Source organism: Odontesthes bonariensis, chromosome 10, assembly GCF_027942865.1.
Source record: "Odontesthes bonariensis isolate fOdoBon6 chromosome 10, fOdoBon6.hap1, whole genome shotgun sequence".
In the NCBI taxonomy this organism is placed as follows: domain Eukaryota; kingdom Metazoa; phylum Chordata; class Actinopteri; order Atheriniformes; family Atherinopsidae; genus Odontesthes; species Odontesthes bonariensis.
In genome coordinates, this window is record NC_134515.1 from 19,013,667 (window position 1) to 19,034,246 (window position 20,580).

At 40.5% G+C, this 20,580-nt stretch overlaps 1 protein-coding gene across 18 annotated transcripts in view; it reads left to right on the forward strand.

The window, feature by feature from the left end:
- The first annotated feature begins 88 nt into the window (after positions 1–88).
- huwe1 (HECT, UBA and WWE domain containing E3 ubiquitin protein ligase 1) overlaps positions 89–20,580 on the forward strand; it is a 41,156-nt gene continuing 20,664 nt past the window's right edge. For 5 of the 18 annotated variants that reach the window (XM_075476712.1, XM_075476719.1, XM_075476705.1 and 2 more), the window contains exons 1-41: positions 89–150; positions 2,504–2,573; positions 5,209–5,258; positions 5,428–5,497; positions 6,209–6,307; positions 6,854–7,060; positions 7,160–7,312; positions 7,394–7,477; positions 7,645–7,722; positions 7,846–7,893; positions 7,980–8,148; positions 8,235–8,335; positions 8,554–8,704; positions 8,803–8,930; positions 9,016–9,156; positions 9,272–9,377; positions 10,233–10,340; positions 10,416–10,517; positions 10,684–10,764; positions 10,924–11,030; positions 11,339–11,516; positions 11,605–11,696; positions 11,789–12,009; positions 12,141–12,198; positions 12,948–13,124; positions 13,323–13,568; positions 14,125–14,258; positions 14,346–14,458; positions 14,542–14,724; positions 14,862–15,078; positions 15,158–15,280; positions 15,767–16,004; positions 16,577–16,924; positions 17,774–17,896; positions 17,997–18,092; positions 18,311–18,580; positions 18,705–18,857; positions 18,965–19,092; positions 19,233–19,314; positions 19,682–19,858; positions 19,975–20,526. In XM_075476712.1, coding sequence (XP_075332827.1) covers positions 5,453–5,497; positions 6,209–6,307; positions 6,854–7,060; positions 7,160–7,312; positions 7,394–7,477; positions 7,645–7,722; positions 7,846–7,893; positions 7,980–8,148; positions 8,235–8,335; positions 8,554–8,704; positions 8,803–8,930; positions 9,016–9,156; positions 9,272–9,377; positions 10,233–10,340; positions 10,416–10,517; positions 10,684–10,764; positions 10,924–11,030; positions 11,339–11,516; positions 11,605–11,696; positions 11,789–12,009; positions 12,141–12,198; positions 12,948–13,124; positions 13,323–13,568; positions 14,125–14,258; positions 14,346–14,458; positions 14,542–14,724; positions 14,862–15,078; positions 15,158–15,280; positions 15,767–16,004; positions 16,577–16,924; positions 17,774–17,896; positions 17,997–18,092; positions 18,311–18,580; positions 18,705–18,857; positions 18,965–19,092; positions 19,233–19,314; positions 19,682–19,858; positions 19,975–20,526 — 5,817 coding nt within the window. In that variant the 5' untranslated portion in view covers positions 89–150; positions 2,504–2,573; positions 5,209–5,258; positions 5,428–5,452. Of the gene's footprint in view, positions 151–399; positions 513–2,503; positions 2,606–3,752; positions 4,056–4,108; positions 4,219–4,549; positions 4,587–5,208; positions 5,259–5,427; positions 5,498–6,208; positions 6,308–6,853; positions 7,061–7,159; positions 7,313–7,393; positions 7,478–7,644; positions 7,723–7,845; positions 7,894–7,979; positions 8,149–8,234; positions 8,336–8,553; positions 8,705–8,802; positions 8,931–9,015; positions 9,157–9,271; positions 9,378–10,232; positions 10,341–10,415; positions 10,518–10,683; positions 10,765–10,923; positions 11,031–11,338; positions 11,517–11,604; positions 11,697–11,788; positions 12,010–12,140; positions 12,199–12,947; positions 13,125–13,322; positions 13,569–14,124; positions 14,259–14,345; positions 14,459–14,541; positions 14,725–14,861; positions 15,079–15,157; positions 15,281–15,766; positions 16,005–16,576; positions 16,925–17,773; positions 17,897–17,996; positions 18,093–18,310; positions 18,581–18,704; positions 18,858–18,964; positions 19,093–19,232; positions 19,315–19,681; positions 19,859–19,974; positions 20,527–20,580 lie in introns of those variants that run through there. The other 13 variants (XM_075476721.1, XM_075476722.1, XM_075476716.1 and 10 more) reach the window with 11 other exon arrangements.

The window sequence follows — 20,580 nt, forward strand, 5'->3', positions numbered from 1 at the left end:
AATGAAAACACAAGCATTGTCTTTTTTTTTTTTTTTTTAACAATTGCAAGGGAGTGCCCTGGGTAAACGCCGATAGCAGGTATTCTCGCGAGATCCAAACTACCGTACCACACTAGTGCAAGATGGAGAAGTAGATGTAACGCATTCGAGGTAAGCAGAAAGGCTTATTCCAATCTGTTGGTGCGGGGTTTTGGCTATCTCGTGTCAGACTTTAAAGCGTATCAAGTTTCAATGATAACTCGCGTTCGTGGTTGGAGCCGAAATCACTATATGGTATCTTTTTAAGGGAAAAGTATGGATCTTCTGCAGTGTAAACCGCCATTTTTAATTTAGCCATGATCTCACGGATAGAGCATTGTGCGCAGCTCTCAGTGCTAGCTAGTTAGCTCTCTTGAAGCCCTCAAACATACCCGCCGCACACATACACACGCTGATGTTCAGTGTGTATAGGTATGTGTGCCTCCACACAAGTCAAAGCCTGACCGTCGTTCCATGGACACTCACCGTCAACGGTAATAACGAAACAAGTAACCGGTAACGTTAAAATCTGTTTACGGTCAGAAATGAGACTTTTCGTGATGTGCTAACGTTATCCGTCGACACTGAATGAATTCGAAGTGACAAACGTTAGCTTTAAGTGCTAGAAAATCTAGCAAACGTCATGTAATTAGCCATTAACTTTGCTAACGTTATAGCGAACACTAGCTGGAACTGCGTAGGTCCGTACTTCTAAAGCCCTGGCAAAGTTATTTGATCTGTTACGGTTACAGTTAACAAGCTAACTTGGAAACGAATCGATGTTACTTATACTGGATATTGTCCTCAGACTTTGTATTTATTGTGTAGGATATGATAATCCAACAATAAGTAACGTCAGTTGCCCACAAAAAATGCTGATGCACTGTTTTTGAATTAAATCTGGCACGTCGAGAGTAGCCTCATACTGTCAAATAGAATTATGATTGGCTGACATTTAGACATACGTTTTTTGAGAGCATGTAGTGATAGCCCTAGTTGTTTTGCTTTAAATTCACAAACCAGTTAATTAGTTACACCTGTTCAGCTGCTTGTTCAAGCAAATATTAATCAGCCAATCACATGGCAGTAACTCAGAGGTATGTTACCTGTACAAGAAGAAGCTGCTGAAGTTGGAGCCAAAACAACATGAGGAGGAAGAAGGGTGTTTGTTTTTTTTAGTTTTTTTTTTTACTTTAGATTTTGTTGGTGCCAGGCTGTCTAATATAAGTATTTTGGAAACTTAAGACTCACTGGGATTTTCAAACATTAAAAAAAAAAACAGATTGGCGCCCAGATTAAGAGCATCTCTGAATACACAAAACCAAGAGTCCTTGAAGCAGATGGGTCATCGCAAGAGAGGGTGACACTCGCTCAAACATGTCCGCTAAGAACAGAAAACTATAGGCGATCGTGGGAATGCTCCCTCCAAAATTAGACAGTAGTTGATTTGGAAAACAAAAATAACACATGGGTTTGTATTGATGGATTTCTTCTACAGCATTCAGATGGTGAAATTGAAATTCTTTGCAAGCGTGTAAAACCATAGATCCATTCTGCCTCATGTCAACATCTTAGGTGGCGTGCGGCACTAGTAAGGCAATTAAATCCCACAGCCTACTTGAGTACTGTTGCTGACCATATTGGGTACTTTTACGAAGACGGTGGTCACATTAGGCATCTTTCATTGGGATGGTGTGTAATGTCGGCAGAGCTGTTATCATCCCGCACCGATTTATTGAACGTGATGATGAACACCGCAATCAAATGTTATCCACTTTCACCAGATTTGAATCAAGTACCGCACCTTTGGGGTGTTGTGGAATGGAGTATTTGCATCATAAATGAGCACCACACAAATCTGCAGTAACTCCAGAGGCTAGTATGTAAATATCAATCACTATATCAGAGAAATGTTTCCCAATACCTTGTTGAATCCTGCTATGAACAATTAAAGCATTAATGGCAACAGGCTGTCCACTGATGATGTTAAAAGGGCTGCTCATAATTTGACATTTCTCACTTTACAGTCAAGTTCACTGACCTGAAACAAGACATGTACAGTTGAGTAGCGTTGCTACGTGAAAGACCAATACTTTTGGGTGTCTTGTTAGTTCAGTTTTGATTTGTTACTACTGCAGACCACTTTGTGTAATTTATGCGGCATATTCTTCAATTACAGATAACAAAGAAGTCAAAACAAGAGGTTTTAGAAAGAGGCATCTTGCATTTTAAGTAGAAACCATTTTGATGCTAGAGCTTGAAAGGTGCAGGATTGAGAAAGTCTATCAGGTAGACAAGTGTCTTTGTTTTGAAGTAAATCAAAAGATTAACCATGCTACTTGAGTTCTGCTTCCCTAATGCATTGATAGGCATAATCTCACGATTAATTGTAAAATTTTTCGTTTCAAGAGTAAAATATTACAGCTGCCAATTCGTCACCCGTGTTCTCTGCTAAACCTAATTTAATTTTTTATTATATTTCCAGATTGTGTGAAGAAACTGCTTGGAAAATCAAGGATGAGGACGGTGGAGCTGTTGAACCAAAGCAGCTTCTGGTATGTACTGCTGACATATTCTCTTCATTGAGGTAAATGGATTTGGAAAAAAAAAAAAACATTCATACACAAGGGACAAAGTTATTTGCAGGCAGCATCAACCCCATAATAGGACTGCAAGTTAACTGCTGAATATAGTTAAAATCTCAAATTATGCTCCAGAAAGAATTAAGAAAACCTTCTTTTAGATGTTGAGTTGGGCTTTATCAGATATATTGTTTAGCAAGGCAAATGCTTTCAAATGACCAAAGTGTAACAGGAATTGCAATTTTATGCAAACTTGTTGGCAGACATGTAGTTTAATTTCATTATATATATATATAATGAAATTAAACTACAAAATAATGTAATTTAAAATAAAATGAAATGGCATATTCAGCTAATCACAATGAAATACATTAGTCTCTTATACACTTGGCACCTGGTGATTGTTTCTGGTTGTTCTGAAGATTTCTCCGTGTCAGCAATGAGGAGAGATGGATGCAGCAAAAGATTCTTGATAAAATTGTCACATTCCTTAAAAACTCATTACTGTAAATGAGAAAACATCCTGCTTGACGTTTCTTAGCTTTCAACACTGTCTAAATACAGTTTTTCGGCTTTTATATTTACTGCAAATATTTCAATAGCAATTATAGTATTAAATTGTAAAGTATTGGTTTAAGTCGTGAACTGAAAACGTGACTCATCAGAGATGATAAATAATGGCACAGCCTTGTATGTGTATGTGTGTGTATATATATTATAATATATATATATAGCCTTAACAATGTGCTCCAGTGTGAATGAATATGAACATAATGTGCTAAATTTGCTTTTGTGAACGTTTTGGAAGTATTTGTTTGAATGACTTTTTTTTTTTTTTTTTTCTCTACCGTTTAAAATCAGCAGCATATTAGTTATTTGGGAGATGTGTATAGGAACATTGTGAGGTCCACCGTTGTTTTACCTTAAAGAGACTCGTGAGGATGGTGATGAGGAATTATGTTGTGATATTCTCTGTTGTTCCAATGCTTTTGCACGTTTGCTGGGTTGATGGACCGTAGAGCTGCATAATGTGTGAAGGTGATGCATTTCACAGAGGTCCGTTGCCCCATTTTAATACGCAACGATACAAACAGCAGTGGCTACTCTTTCCGAGCAGTAACGTTATTCACTTTTTGCACACTACCCGGAGTCATGATGACTGTGCCAACAGCTAATGCCTATGAACTATGGAAATAGGCGCGGATACAGTTGTACACCGGACGGATGGACCCACTTCTTATTTGACTCGATAACCGTCAATTTACTCGAACGAAAATTAAAAGCAAAACCCGCAGTGTCACGTTAGACCAATCCGACAATGATTCAGCGAGTTATAATGCATTTCTGCTTGCTGCTTGACCAACGGTAGCTAGCTTGCTGGCTAGCGCGTGCCCCTACTGTGTAGCTGTTAAATCGGGGACACCGAACCTTACGAAGCAACGCTATATTTTCCAGGTATTTTACACATCGCTATGTCACTGTCGCTCCTCGCTAAGGGCTGTTTACAGTTTCGTTTCTTGTTAGAGCGGGGACGACGCAGGAGTGGGGCTTCTTTTGCGGCCTACGGAACACCGACCTAAATTAGTCAAGAGTCCGGTCTGGAGAAGGCGGTGAATCGGTGAGATCCGGTTTGACAGCTGTAGCACTAATGATCCTATCTGGTTTTTATTTTTGATTGGTTACATTCTACGTGCTGGTTGTTAACACACGCGACTTGTGTGTGACTTGGTTGACTTTTACAAGGCAGAGTGAGTTGCTATTTCGAGGGAAGCTCGTTTGCTAATGTTACCGGTTGCTAAGTGTTAGCTGGTCAGGGGTTAACAACATCTTCGCAGCAAACGTTATCGACCGATTTCATCGCTACGTTGAGCTTCCCTGTGTGTCTGGTTTTGTTAGACGTGTTGATAGCCAGTCTAAAGACTAACCCATGTCGTTTGGGACTTGTAACTGGAATTCAGCCTGTGAATAACGACATGTTAACATTGGGTAAATAACATTTTGCTGCTAGCTATGGTGACGTTAGCCTGTTAGCGAGGTAGTTGTAACTCTAGCCTATTAGCGTCATGTCCAACAGAGTTGGTGACGGTCACTTATATAGTTGGTTTATATATTGTTTAACTCAAATCTTATGTGAGTTTGTCAAATGTTAGACAGATGTTTCAGGTCAATGGATGGAGTCCAGCCTAATTTGATTAACTTCGTGTCGCATGTTGCTCGCTAGCTGCTGGCTAATGCTCTTCGTCGATCTGCTTTGTGCTGACCATACGTCTCGTAAATTAAGCAAATGTATTAACGTAATCACACATTAATAGATGTTTGTGACCAGTTATTTGATAGCTACTTAACGTGTTTGAAGAAAAAGCCGATAATCAACCCCCTTTGCTTATTCATTCCGTGCTTTGTAAAATTTTGAAACTGGTGATTGTGTTTTATGATTAAAAAAATATATATATATACCAATTTATATAACCCATTATGACCTGAGTGTTGGTAAAATGAAGTTTTATCTGTAGAATTTCAGTATATCGTTTCTATCACACAAGGTCTGTTTGGTATTATCATAGTGTGTATGACACTAGCTGGTTTGATGTAAACTATTGTTTTGCAGGTAATGTGACTAGAACATGCTGTGAAGTGGGTATTGCCAAATAAATTTCTGTAAGTATCAAGTTTTCAAGCTAAGATTTGATTTAGAATTATTCATTCTGTATCTCAATGACTCTGGTGCTTAAATATATAAGTAACAGATCCCATCTCTAGGTAGCTCTGTATTGAAATAGAATATTCAGCATTATGTGTTTTTTTGTGTTTTATCTTTTGTTAAAAGGAGCAGCAAATAGAGATTATCGACAATGAAGGTCGACAGAAGCAAGTTAAAGAAAACTCCTACGGAAGCTGTAAGTATGCATATTACTTGCCTTGTGGTTTTTTTGTGTGTGTGTTTAGCCTCACTTGTGCCAAATTTTTACACAATTGGAGTACAAGCTTACTTTTTTTTCTTCTTTTATTTAACAGATTTTCTTACTTGATTTGTTTTTTAAATTTAGGGTTTACAATCACCTTTTTACCTGCCAACCTAAAGAGGGGCTTTCTTCCTTTCTTTTTCTCTTTCTGTTTATCATGACAAGTTTACTGTGGCTTCTACAATTTCTTTGTTTCAGAGTTATATTAAGGCTGTACTTCCTGTTGATGCTTTGCAATAAAAGTCATAAGATTAGTAATCACTTGAGCAGTTGCAAGACATATTTGGTTAGCACAACAGTAACTTAGCTCTTTGACTCCTGAGATTATAATTGTGATGCGATCATAGAACTGGAGGAGTTAAACTATTGTTACGCTTCATTAGAATCTGACTGTTGAATTGAATATTTCCATATGATGACACATCTCAGTAGAAATTGGCAATGGTTTCGACCAGCTCTTAAACCCTTTGGAACATATTGTTTGCAGCTGAGATGAGTTTAATTAAATAACTGGGTAGTTTTTAGCATCTTGGTAAATCACAGTGCTGTGAAAGAGTGCTGTACTTTAAATTTTATTGAAGAAGAGATATCAGTGTCCATGAATACTACTTGACTGTATATTTTGTGCTCCTTCTGAACCAACAGCCGGCTGACTGTAGGATACTAATAGAGAAGCTCAAGGCGTGTAGTGATGAACAACTGCTGGTTGAACTGCAACACATCAAGACCTGGAATATTGGCAAGGTGAGGCCCTGAGTATTTTCTGATACACATACTCTGACTGGGATTGTGTTGCGAAAAGTATACTCTGTATACCCCAATTTGTTGGAAGTTTTCTTCTTTTCCTCCCATCTTTTATGAATAAGTATTTGCACGTCAGCATTTCCAAATAGTGTTCTCACAAACATTGAAAATGGCTAAATGTCTTGCTCACACGTTTCTCAACAAATCAGTGTAAACATAGGTTAACAGTGAGCATGAAACGGTACATCAATCATTACTTGCTGATGTACACTAATCAGTATTATTGCTCAAGCGACAATGCTGGAAGTCAGCTTTTATAATTGCAGTTTCTGACGAATCATTATAAATACAGGGTGATCACAACACAAACTATGCAGTGTAACAGGGATATTTTGAATAAGGACCACAACGGTTTTGATTAGCCTTTTTTCTTTTTCTTTTTATGGAAAATGTAGAGTTCAAACATATTTGATCTTTACTTTATCTGTGACTGTATTGTTTCTATATTTATTTAATATTGCTCCGCTCTTTTTCCCTCATCAACAGTGTGAGCTCTACCATTGGGTGGATCTGCTGGATCGCTTTGATGGAATTCTGTGTGATGCAGGCCAGACTGTGGAGAATATGTCATGGCTGCTAGTTTGTGACCGTCCAGACAATGGACAGCTCAAAGCCTTGCTTTTGGCAGTGCTCAACTTCACAGCTCTGCTCATTGAGTATAGCTTCTCTAGGCATCTCTACAGCTCCATAGAGGTAGGCTAGTTTGTCCTCACTGTTGTAATCTCCACTATGGTTTGTCATTGTTATAACTTGATACCTTTTTCTTTATTTCCCACTCTCATCCCTTTACAGCACTTAACCACCTTGTTAGCATCATGTGACATGCAAGTGGTCCTGTCTGTGCTGAACCTGCTCTATGTGTTCAGTAAGCGCTCCAACTATATCACAAGACTTGGATCTGATAAAAGGACACCTCTTCTGGCTCGTCTACAACACCTGGCTGAGGTTTATTGAATGCTTCTGTTTTCCTATAGCCACGATTTAAGGTTTTTCTCCAGTTAAAAAAAAAAGAGTTGTGTTGTTTAGTCTCTTTGTTTGCCTCTGCAGAGCTGGGGAGGGAAAGAAAATGGCTTTGGTCTGGCTGAATGCTGCAGGGATCTGGCTATGATGGTAAGCAGTTAACTACTGCTATTGGAGCATTAGTTTAGTTGTTTTTTTTTTGTTTTTTTTGTTTTTTCAATAAAGACTATTTAGTTATATTAATTCCACAGTTTTTTTTGTTGTTGTTGTTTTTTTAAACTATCTCTACTCCACTGCCCCTGATGTTTCATGAGCAGAAGTATCCTCCCAGTGCCACCACCTTGCACTTTGAGTTTTACGCTGAACCGGGCCCAGAGGTCAAAGTAGAAAGGAAGGTAAAGGTGTAAACATTTAGTTAAGCAATCATAATGTAATAGAAACTATGACATTTTTTGGACTACTGTTTTTGTCACTCAACTTTTTTTCTAAAATTTTCCAATTGTTTATATACCCAACAGACAAGTAGTAACACACTACATTATATCCACATCGAGCAGCTTGACAAGGTACAGTCTGATAAGAATTGTCATTGATTGTAAAGTAATGACACCGTTGGTTCCTGCCCTTTCACATGATATTCTATGTCTTATAGATTTCAGAAAGTCCATCTGAGATCATGGAGTCGCTGACAGTGATGTACAACATCCCTAAAGACAAGCAGACCCTACTGTTCACACATATTCGTCTGGCCCATGGTTTCTCAAATCACAAAAAGAGGTTGCAAGCCGTGCAGGCCCGACTGCATGCCATTTCCATACTGGGTGAGTAGAGGCTTTCGGTCTTTGATGAAATTCTGTGAAAAAGTTGTCTATTTTCTGATGATTTCTTTTTTTCTGTTTCTTTTCAGTGTATTCCAACGCACTCCAAGAGTCGGCCAACAGTATTCTGTATAATGGCTTGATAGAGGAGCTAGTGGATGTCTTACAGATTACAGACAAACAGCTTGTGGTATGAAATTAGTTTTCTTTTTTCTTTTCTTTTTTTTTCACATGATTATCTCATTGAACATATGTGCCACTTCAGCAGTGGCATTGTATCTGTAAAATGGGCAGAGACACCAAAATTGCTTTTTTTGTGTGTATATGTTCATCATTATAAAAGTAGCGAGATCAATTACCACCATATATTTTTGTTCTTTCTGAAATATAATTTATTTTATTTGTCAGGATATTAAGGCAGCATCTTTGCGCACTTTAACTTCAATTGTCCATTTGGAGAGGACACCAAAGCTTTCCAACATTATCGACTGCACTGGCACAGCATCCTATCATGGCTTCTTGCCTGTATTGGTGCGCAACTGTATACAGGCGATGATTGGTGAGAATGAATGTACTATTTTTTTAGTGTGAAACTTAATTAAATGATACTCCAGAAAATAGGAGGAGTACGATGGAATTTTGTTTTGTTTTTCTTAGATCCACTAATGGAACCTTACCCACACCAGTTTGCCACAGCACTGTTCTCATTCCTTTACCACCTGGCTAGCTACGATGCTGGCGGGGAAGCCCTTGTCTCCTGTGGCATGATGGAAGCGCTTCTGAAGGTATAACCAAATCCTACAATTCCTGTGTTTATTTATTTATTTTTTATCCAGAAACATAATTTATTTTCTGTGTTTTACCTGATAGGTGATCAAGTTCTTGGGTGATGAGCAGGATCAGATCACCTTTGTGACACGAGCAGTTCGGGTTGTGGACCTCATCACCAACCTTGACATGGCTGCCTTTCAGTCCCACAGCGGCCTTTCAATTTTCATCTCCAGGCTAGAGGTGGGTTTTGCGCATGCAGTTTTTTGTTTTTCCATTCCTGATGCCACTGCACAGTCGTTTATTTGAATCTTGAAGCATTAACTCATTCCTTTCTCCATCTCTATCTTTTACATAGCATGAGGTAGACTTGTCACGGAAAGAGTGCCCTTTTGTCATCAAACCAAAGATCCAGAGGCCCAGTGCAACTGTGGAGTCTGAGGACATGGACACAGACATGGAGAGTATGTTTAAAACATGGAATATTCTCACCTTCCATCATTTAATTTCTTGTGCACTTTGATAGTAGAACCTTTGCTCTCAATATGATGTAAATTTAATAATGGGGGAGGGAGAAAATGGCAAGTGGCAGTTTCACATTTGAAATGCCAGATGAGAACTGTCGGCCTGGTTTCTTCTGACAGACAGGCCATGTTCACTCAGATAAGTGCAGTGTTGTGGTGAGCAGAAAAGCATGTCAGAAGAACAATAACAAAAGCAACTTTGAGATTGATGTGCATCAACAGAGCAGACTGGAAAAATGTATTTGAATCTCAACATGTTCTTTGGTCTGTCAAAGAGCTGCTCAAACAAAATTCATGATGAATTTATGGCCCTATCGGCCCTGTGTAAATGGCTCCAGTTGGAGGAGATGTATTGGTGTGTGGGATATTTTTTAGTACACTTGGGCCATATATCAATTGTTTGAATGCCACGGCCATAAATTCACCACATTACATGCTAAAGTTATTGTGGTTTCATGAACAGAACAAGGAGCACTGTATGTTTTTCTGGCCTCCCCAGTCACCAAATCTATTTCCAGCAAAAAAAATTCTTGGACACAGGGTTCCCTGCGTGAATGTTCATTAAATGTATCCCGTGTAATTTTGAGATGCAAACATGTCAACATGTACTGGAACATCTTGCTCCATGAGTCCAGGGCAAAGTGACTTTTAATATGATGCTCCTGAGGTGTTTTATCAATGCTTATAAAGGCTCTGATATATTTTTAAGTTCTACGCCTTTTTGCTTGTATTGCCAAGTTATAACCCCCCCCCGGTTTGTTTTTGCTGATTTGCTAACACAATGGATTCCCACAGTGTCGGAGGTTTCAATGGAGAGCAGCCCTGGACCATCAACTTCTTCTGCTTCTAGACCAGAGTCGGACCACCGAGCACAGAGCAGTTCTGCTAATACACCCCGTGCAGGTACACAAATGGCAGGCACACAAAACACAAATATATTATGCTCACGTCTGAACGTCTCTGAAAATATCTTTATAGGTATGCAGTGTATCCCCCAGAGGGCAGCTCTGTTGAAGTCAATGCTAAACTTCTTAAAGAAAGCCATCCAGGACCCTGCTTTTTCTGATGGCATCCGCCATGGTGAGTCATTGTTATCCACTCACTTGTTGCATTAACAAAATATTGTGTATTTAAATCAATGTTCATGGGCATTTTCCTAAACTGTTTCCTGAAGATCTGTAAAATTCAGTATGCATATGTCTGCTGTTAATATGTATTTGGCACCTTCCTTTTTTGTGTTCTTCAGTAATGGATGGGTCCTTGCCTACCTCACTCAAGCACATCATCAGTAATGCAGAATATTATGGCCCTTCACTGTTCCTCTTGGGTGAGCATTAGAGCTTAAAAGTCTGCTTTTTAGTTGAGCTTTCTCTTAATCATCGAGATGCCAACTTTGTTATGTTTGCTTAGATGTATGAAGTTAATGTTGCTGTTTTAACTTTTTCTTCATTTATTGAAATTTCCTTTTCTTCCTCTGTGCCCCTAGCAACAGAGGTGGTGACGGTTTTTGTGTTCCAGGAGCCATCCCTGCTCTCCTCCCTGCAGGATAATGGTCTTACTGATGTCATGCTGCATGCTCTGCTCATCAAAGATGTGAGTTCCCTGCAGTGCCTTTTTCTTTTTTCTTTAGAGTCAATAGAGACCACCTTAGAGCTGGGTTTCTTACTCAATTTAGATATGGATTGACAATGAAATGGTGTTTACCTTGTGTCCACATCTTGAATACTATACACCCTGTCAATTCCAGATGTATCAAACAAAGCTCAAAAGTACAAGATGGGTTAAAAAGGCCAGCTTCCATTTTGTATGGTTAAATGGATTCCAGACAACACTACTAAAAAGCACAGGTTGACAAAGGGTCTTTAAGCAGACAAAAGGTAATCCATCATATTGTTTGTCAGGTTCCTGCTACTCGCGAGGTGCTTGGATCTCTACCCAATGTGTTCAGTGCCCTCTGCCTGAATGCCAGAGGCCTGCACTCTTTCGTTCAGTGCCAGCCCTTTGAGCGCCTCTTCAAAGTGCTTTTGTCCCCCGACTATCTGCCTGCAATGCGACGGCGCCGTAGCTCTGACCCTTTGGGTGAGTTGATCTTTTTATTGCCTATATTCACCTGTTCTCCGGTGGAACATATTTGAATAGAAGCCCCGTTATGTTTTGTTTGCTTTAGGTGACACTGCTTCTAACTTGGGCAGTGCTGTGGATGAGCTCATGAGGCACCAACCCACTTTGAAGACAGATGCTACTACTGCCATTATTAAGGTAGTGTCATTTTATTTTATTTTTATGTAGCATTCTTTCAAGCTTTACCAAAAAAAATTTGCAGAGTCATTCAAGCTAATTTACTGTTGCAGTTGCTGGAGGAGATCTGCAACTTAGGTCGAGCCCCAGAATATATCTGCCAGAAACCATCTATTCAGAAAGCAGATGGCACTGTGGCTGTGCCACCAGCACGCTCCAGCCATGCTGCCGAAGAAGCTTCAAGCGAAGATGAAGAAGAAGAGGAGGCCCTCCATACATTCACCCAGCAGCAGGGGGAACCAGAGAGCAACAGACAGTCAGTGCCACTTGAACTGTATGACGCTGAGTTCATAACACATTCGAACAGAACATCAACTCTTTACAAAACATCTCGACAGTATTTTATGTATTCAATAGTTGGTTGACATTATATGTTAATTTTTATTTATTTAATATTTTTTGCAGGGTGGTTGGCACTGAAGAACGCATACCCATTCCTCTGATGGACTATATTCTGAATGTGGTGAGTTCTGATTCTTCAGTTGGATTAATATTTTTTTGGTTATACGGTGAAATGAGATCACAGTACTGAATTCTAACTACATCATTGTCATTTTTAGAAGAGTTGAGGAATAATTTGTAACAAGTCAATTGCTATAGAAAAATATTTAGAAAATGTAATCTGTCAAACTCATGAAATTTGTAATTGTTGTTGGGGGGGACTGAGGGTCAAAACTACTGTTAAAATGCAAAGATAGGGATGTGAACAGTGAGTGACTGTACCTATACAAAAATATCATTGACTCTTAAGACTAAAAAAAGTGCGATGGCACATTAGTGTGGACCGTTTATATTTGTCTAGCTTCAACGAATTGCTTCATGTGCACCATTCACGCAGACACTCCTACTGCACTTCTTAGTCTATGTAGAATTTCCAGCCTTTCTTCCTCTACAGTCAAACGCCATTGACCGTATCGGAGGGGGTTGAATGTAGGGTTAAAATGCTGACCATCCAGTTGGGGGACGATCGTCCTACCTAAGGCCACTTATGTATGATTTTAGACTTATAGACTTATAAACTGATGTCTGCCATCAATACAATGTCAACTGAATTAAAACCATGAAAAAATGAATTGAAGTACACATTTTCTTTTCGCTATTGTTGATATGGGTATATTGCAACACGTGTTATGTGAAATGTCTCGAGCCATGACTCAAAATTTTGCTGATTTGTCAGTGCAGTCATAACTTTGCTATGCACATGTTTTCCAGATGAAGTTTGTAGAATCCATATTAAGCAACAACACCACAGATGATCATTGTCAGGAGTTTGTCAACCAGAAGGGGTTGCTGCCTTTGGTTTCTATTCTGGGCCTGCCCAACTTGCCCATTGACTTCCCCACCTCGGCAGCCTGCCAAGCTGTGGCTGGTGTCTGCAAATCCATACTGGTGAGCACAAAAGAAGAATCACTGGTACAATGTTTATTATATTGTACTTTTTTTTTTTTTTTCTTTGAATGGCCACATGAACAGGTCATATGTTTTTTGGGTTACCACATTTGGCAAGAAAGCTAATTTTAATATACAATTCCTGTCGCCCCCCCCCCCCCCCCACCCCACCTCATCACCCTAAATTCTTCACTTTAGACACTTTCACATGAGCCTAAGGTACTTCAGGAGGGCTTGTGTCAGCTGGACAGTATTCTTGCATCTCTGGAGCCACTCCACCGACCAATTGAGGTGCCTGGTGGGTCTGTGCTTCTTAGAGAACTGGCTAACGCAGGCCACGTCACCGATGCCACGCTGTCCGCTCGTGCTACACCACTCCTACATGCTCTCACCGCAGCCCATGCCTACATCCTCATGTTTGTCCATACTTGCAGAGTTGGACAGGTAAATATCGATGTATTTTCTTGAGTAAACTTTACAGGTTGTGACCTTATTTTAGTTGCTGATGCTTATAGGCTAGCTTTTCTGTGAGCCTTTTCATTTTCTTTCTTTTACAAAATAGTTATAAAGAAAGAAGATGCATAATACAAAAGATTGTTTTTTAGTTGCACCTAATTATTTGCCACCTTGTTTTTTTTTTTTTTGCTCTTATAAATACCACCTTTTAATATAGATTGGTTCATGTGTGTCTTTTAGGTTTGTTGTTTTTGCATATTTTACTGTTTATAACTACCGTCAGTGTTACTATTCTTTTAATGATCTCTTATGTTTAAGCACTGTAGTGTTCAGAATTACCATAACATCAAGTTTTGATATATTTTATTCCTGACTTTTCCTGATATGCGATACTCATACACTGGGTTCAAGTTGTAAATAAGATAATCAGCAAGGGGCTGATGACCACCAAGAATTGTGTATAGATATATTTTTTCCAAGCTGTGGAAGAAGTTTTAGATTCAGTATTGATGTCCAGGCTGTAATTGTTTCTGTTCTTTAACAGAGTGAGATCAGAGCTATCTCAGTAAACCAGTGGGGCTCCCAGCTGGGGTTGAGTGTTCTAAACAAGCTCAGTCAACTTTACTGCTCTCTCGTATGGGAGAGCACTGTGCTGTTGTCCCTATGCACTCCCAACAGGTTAGTCTCTTATTCTTTACTCCCTTTTTTTCTTAGATTACAACTGGCTGTGGTCCTTTTTAACTCTTTTTTGCTTGTGCCCAACAGTCTGCCTCCAGGATGTGAGTTTGGCCAGGCTGACATGCAGAAGCTGGTGCCCAAAGAGGAGAAGCCATCTGGCAGCACTGCTGCAACAGCAGCCTCTAGCTCCAAGAAAACTGGTAATTTAAACATTTAACTTTGTTTAACAATGGCCTTATCTTAAAACCCTCCACCAAACTCATTCTTGTCTACTTAAATTCAGCAGATACCGATGCTGTGTCTGTGGAGTCATCTGCTGGTGGTCTGTTGGAAGGAATGGGTCTAGATGGGGACACCTTGGCTCCCATGGAAACGGATGAACCCTCCACATCAGACCCTAAGGCAAAGTCCAAACTTACCCCAGCCATGGCCACTCGCATCAAACAGATAAAACCCCTACTCTCTGGTGAGAGCATTTCTTTGGCACTCGCAAAATTTTTTAAAATAAAGTTCAGATTTTGAGAGATTCTTCCGCCCCCTACACAATAAACCTTTAAACCTTTAATTTATTTTCTCGCTAAACTAAACTTTGTTCATTTGCAGCTTCATCTAGGCTAGGTAGAGCTCTGGCTGAACTCTTTGGCCTCCTAGTAAAGTTATGTGTAGGCTCCCCAGTGCGGCAACGCCGCTCCCACCATGCCACAAGCACAGGAACCACCCCTACACCTGCTGCCCGGGCCACTGCTTCTGCCCTCACCAAGCTTCTGACCAAGGGTCTAAGTTGGCAGCCCCCACCTTACACTCCCACACCTCGATTTAGGTAAGAGAAGACCGCTGCCAGTGTGACTGTTCACTTTGTATGTTGAACCATATTAAATGTTCTTTGTTTTTCCTGGCAGACTGACCTTCTTCATCTGCTCAGTGGGTTTTACATCTCCCATGCTGTTTGATGAGCGGAAGTACCCATACCACCTCATGCTGCAAAAGTTCTTTTGCTCTGGGGGACACGATGCCTTGTTTGAGTAAGATCCATGATATGTTGACATCAAAAAGAGTATTTTGTCTTGATGGGTTATGTGATATAATTCTGATGATCTGATCAGTATGATTAAAATATTACTTTTTTTTTTGTTTCTCTAAATTGATCAATAAATATTGTTTCCAAAAATAATTGAAGTAAAGGTTTGTTATGGTTCTGCTGTACATTGGTTAGTGCTGGTAAAAAGATGATTCCTGTCACAGTAATCTATTAGCAGACAGTGGTGATGGCTCCGGGGGACAGAACTAACATACTATACTTATTTTTGAGCTTGTGTAAATGTGATAGCAGGACGACAGACTATAGCCTTGTGTATGCTCATTGGAAGGATTACGCTACCTTTTGAAGTGGTGGAAAATTTAGACGTTTCCTCTTTGTGAGCATAGATGGAATTCTTGCTTAAACCAATATTTTAAGCCTTTTGAAAAGTTTCAACAGGATTTTCACTGGTTCCATTGCTTTTGTGCAGGACTTTTAACTGGGCCTTGTCAATGGGTGGAAAGGTCCCTGTGTCTGAGGGCCTGGAGCATGCTGATCTCCCAGATGGGACGGGGGAGTTCCTGGATGCCTGGTTAATGCTGGTGGAGAAGATGGTTAATCCAAGCACTGTGCTGGACTCGCCCCACTCCTTGCCTGCTAAAATGCCGGGAGTCACACCCACCATGCCCCAGTTCAGTGCCCTTCGCTTCCTTATAGTCACCCAGAAGGTCAGTATTTGCCAGGGATGGAATTGCTAAATTTCCCAGATTGATTCTCAGCTACGTAAACAATCAATATTTTATTAATCATTCAAAATGAATGACCTGAATGTGGTGTACAGGCTAAGAATGACAAATTAACTCAACTCCAGAGTACATAAGACTTTAATAAACCAAGTGAACTCGCAAAATAACTTTGTTCAAAACTTAGCTTCTGTCACTTTTGAATTTATCAAATCACAGCAAACTCCCGGGGAACGAGAAGGCAATAAATTGATCAGATGTTTTATACCTCCCCGTAATGGACTTCGGTCTATTTATAAAAAAAAGAAAAAGCATATTTTTTCTACGTGAAGGAAGAGAATTGTTCGTTGCTCACCGTTGCTGCTCAGCTTGAAATCTGAAATTTGATTTTGTTTTTTTGTTTGTTTTGTTTGTTTGTTTTTTCTGTTCTGCAATTATCAGGTTTAAAAAAAAATAATAATAAATCACTAAAAATGTGGTGGTTTTTTTTTCTTCAGCGGGGATGAAAGTAGAAGGATTTTCTATTAATTTTGTAACACATTCTCTCTTGCATGAAGGCTGCATTCACCTGCATCCGCAGTCTGTGGAATAGGAAGCCACTGAAGGTGTATGGAGGCAGGATGGCTGAATCCATGCTGGCCATCCTCTGTCACATATTAAGAGGCGAGCCTGTTATCCAGGAGCGTCTGGCTAAGGAACGAGAGGGGACTGTGCGTCCAGATGATGAAGCAGCCCCCACTAGCACTTTGGGACCCAGCGGACCCCCAGCAGGATCCTCAACAGGGGGAGAAGCACCAGCAGTTAGTGGAACGCCCTCTACTGGGCCAGCAGGAGGACCAGCTGATGAATCGACCAATTCTACTCCTCGACGTGAGCCCCAGGTTAACCAGGCTCAGCTCACACAGGTATGTGAGAAAGCATACTGCCACTTTAGCATCTTCCTCAGCTGCGTGTTGTTGTGGGTTGGTATTATGTGGGACGTCTTGCACACGCTCTGTCATAACTGGCCTTTCATTTTGGGTTAAATCCCTCCATCCCTGATATTCTGCATGCACTGAATCTTGGGCCACCATTTGTTTTATGACAGGGAAGATGCAGAGGGAGAGAGAATCACGCACAGGTCCGCCAGCAGCATCTCCAGCAGGTATAAGAAGATGTCAGAGAGGGGTAGAAGTTGAGACAAGAGGTAGTGACAGGAAGAGTTTAAAAGAGGAGAGGGAGGACTAATCAAAAACTGACTGTGTCGCAACCCTTTTATACCAAACGGCAAGAAACAGCAGAGCGAGAGCAAAGGAACGTTATGTCTCCTCATATAATCGATGCTGGACCAAAAAAAAAAACATGTTGACGGGGTCTGGGCATTATACAGTAAAAAAGATGAGAAGCTTGACAGATGTTGAGACATTCCTGATGTGCCAGTTGTCAGCTTGATGTATTTGGGCCAATAGAAGACTTGGAACAGATGATTCGATTCTTCTTCTTCTTTTTTTTTTTTTTTTTTAAGTGTTGTGAAGGGAAAAGTTTTATTGGATTTTTTGTAGATAATTGGGATACTTTGTGTGGAGGCCCTTTTGTCATGGAAAATACTGGAAGATAAGTAGTCTCCTTTTAGCAGGCGTCTTTCACTTTCCATCGCCTTACTTGACTCTCAAACCTTTTTGTTGCTGAATTTTCCCCACCTGTTTTCCATATGTTTTTTCTATATATCTTTTTATAGTCATGTGAAAACAATACTTTTGTGTGTGGTATTTTAGCTGATGGATATGGGTTTCTCAAGAGAACATGCCATGGAAGCTTTACTGAACACCAGCACCATGGAGCAGGCCACAGAGTACCTACTCACACATCCTCCTCCCCTTCTTGGTGGGGCTGTAAGGGTAAGGTGTTGTACTTGTGAACACATAAATAATTATATTCGTCAAAGGTTTTCTTGACCTAAAGTCAGGCAGTTAATATTGTTGTTGTCATCCCAACAAGGACTTGACCATGTCTGAGGAGGACCAGATGATGAGAGCAATCGCCATGTCACTTGGACAAGAGGTCAGCATGGAGCAACGCTCTGATTCACCTGAGGTTTGTCATTTTTATCGCTCAGTTATGAAAAAGAAGAAAAAACCAGCGGCATGACTTAAAACATTTGTTGTTCGAAGAAACTTAAATAATTAACATGTAACCACAGGCACATTGAGTTGCCTGTGGTATGAAATGTGCTATATAAATAAAGATTTATTGATTGATTGATAACATTTAGCCAAGCAGCTGTTGAGATCATTTTGTTTTCCCTGTTTCAGGAAGCAGCACGTCGACGTGAGGAGGACGACAGGAGAGCCAGGGAGCGGGCAGAAGAGGAGGAGGCACGCTGCTTGGAGCGCTTCATGGAAGCTGAGCCTCTGGACCCCCAGGAGCTACATACCTTCACTGATTCCATGCTGCCTGGCTGCTTCCATCTTTTAGATGAGCTGCCTGACACAGTCTACAGACTGTGTGACCTGCTGATGACTGCCATCAAGAGGAGTGGCCCCGAGTACAGGGACCTCATCCTCGGCCAAGTTGTCCAACAGGTAAGTGGAAGTAACAAAGGTTTTGATGTTAGTTCTTTTTTTTTTTTGTGTGTGTGTGTGTTTTTATTACATTTCCAATGTCCTTGCCAGCCTGATTGTGCCTCTTTTATTTGTGTGTGTATAGGTGTGGGAGGCTGCGGATGTACTGATTAAGGCAGCCGAGCCCCTGACTACCAGTGACACAAAGACAGTGTCTGAGTGGACCAGACAGATGGCAACGCTGCCACAGGCCTCCAAGCTAGCAACACGAATTCTGCTGCTCACATTGCTGTTCGAGGTACCCAGAAATAAAGTTCTCTAACCATAAGATGCATAGAGGGTCAAATGATTTTGGCAGGTGGTTATCAATGCATTTTGTACAATGGTTTATTTTCTGTTTTGAAGGAATTGAAGCTATTGGGTGCCAGAGTGGTGGAGAGCAGTGGGATTCTTGATTTGCTAATCAAGCTCCTTGAAGTTGTGCAGCCTTGTCTGCAAGCAGCTAAAGAACACAAAGACATCCAGACACCAAAGTGAGTTTTCCACAGACCTTTTATTTGAAAATTATTTACCAGATTTTAATCAAAAGAACCATAACATGCAAGTTATGAAGTTTTGTTCATTATTTGAAAAAAAAAAAAAAAAAAAATGTTTCCTTTCTTTTTTTTCACAGATGGATCACACCAGTGCTGTTGATTATTGACTTCTATGAAAAGATGGCAGTCTCTTCAAAACGAAGGGAACAAATGAACAAGGTAAAAACAAATGAAAGCTGTAGATTACAAACTGTTAAAGGTGGACGCTTACGTATTTATTAAAAGAAGCTTGAGAGGGAAGTAAATTTATTTATTTAATTTTTTTTTTTTTGTACATTGACCGAGACGGCAAATAATTTAACCTTGTCGTCTTTCTTTAGCCCCTTGTCCACATGTTCAGTTCTTTTGGTTTTATTTTTGTTTATACAATATTGTTTGTATGAATAGAACCTTGTTAAGTCTATATTACATTTTTGTTGTCTGGCATGAAGAGTTCTTGCTTGAACTTTCTGCATTAGATTGGAAGTTATTCACGCTTGCTGCTGCTCTTTTGCAACGTTTATTAATTGTCTCTGTTGGCCTTTAGTATCTGCAGCCCAATGGAAATAACTGGCGATGGTTTGATGACCGCTCAGGCCGTTGGTGTAGCTACAGTGCATCTAACAACAGCACTATTGACTCAGCATGGAGGGCTGGGGAGAGCAGTGTCCGCTTCACAGCTGGACGGCGAAGATACACTGTACTGTTTAACACTATGGTGCAGGTATACACATGCGTTTCCCTCCGCTTGCAAAGAATATATGTGCATGTGATTTGTGGCTGCTTGTCTTACACTTTGCCATGTCCTGAGTCCTTGACTAAAAACACTATTTTGTACAGGTAAATGAAGAGACTGGTAATAGAAGGCCGGTGATGTTGACTGTACAGAGAGTGCCTCGCGTTCCCAAGCCTTCCAAGACTGGTAGCGTTCCTGACTCTGAGAGAGAGGAGGGAGAAAGAGGCAAAGTAGAAGAAAGCCAGGTAGACCTGGACTCAGGGGCACCAGTGGAGATAAGTACATCTAAGGACGATTCCAGCCAGCTGAAGGAGACCCCCTCTGGACCCTCGTCTTCTCTGGAGTCTGACTATTCTCAGGGAGCTGACATTGTTGTCAAAGGCCTCACCGAGGACATGACCACTGTTCTTATTCGGGCCTGTGTCAGTATGATAAGTGTCCCTGTTGACCCTGATACACTTCATGCCACGCTGCGTCTTTGTTTACGTCTTACACGCAACCACCACTATGCAATGATGTTTGCTGAGCTGAAGAGTACACGGATGATTCTGGGGCTGACACAGAGTTCTGGCTTCAATGGCTTCACTCCGCTTGTCACTCTGCTGTTCAGACACATCATAGAAGATCCGGCCACACTACGGCACACCATGGAGAAGGTTGGTATACTGTGATAATCTTCTTATAAACCTCGCTGTTTATGAAAATGCAGA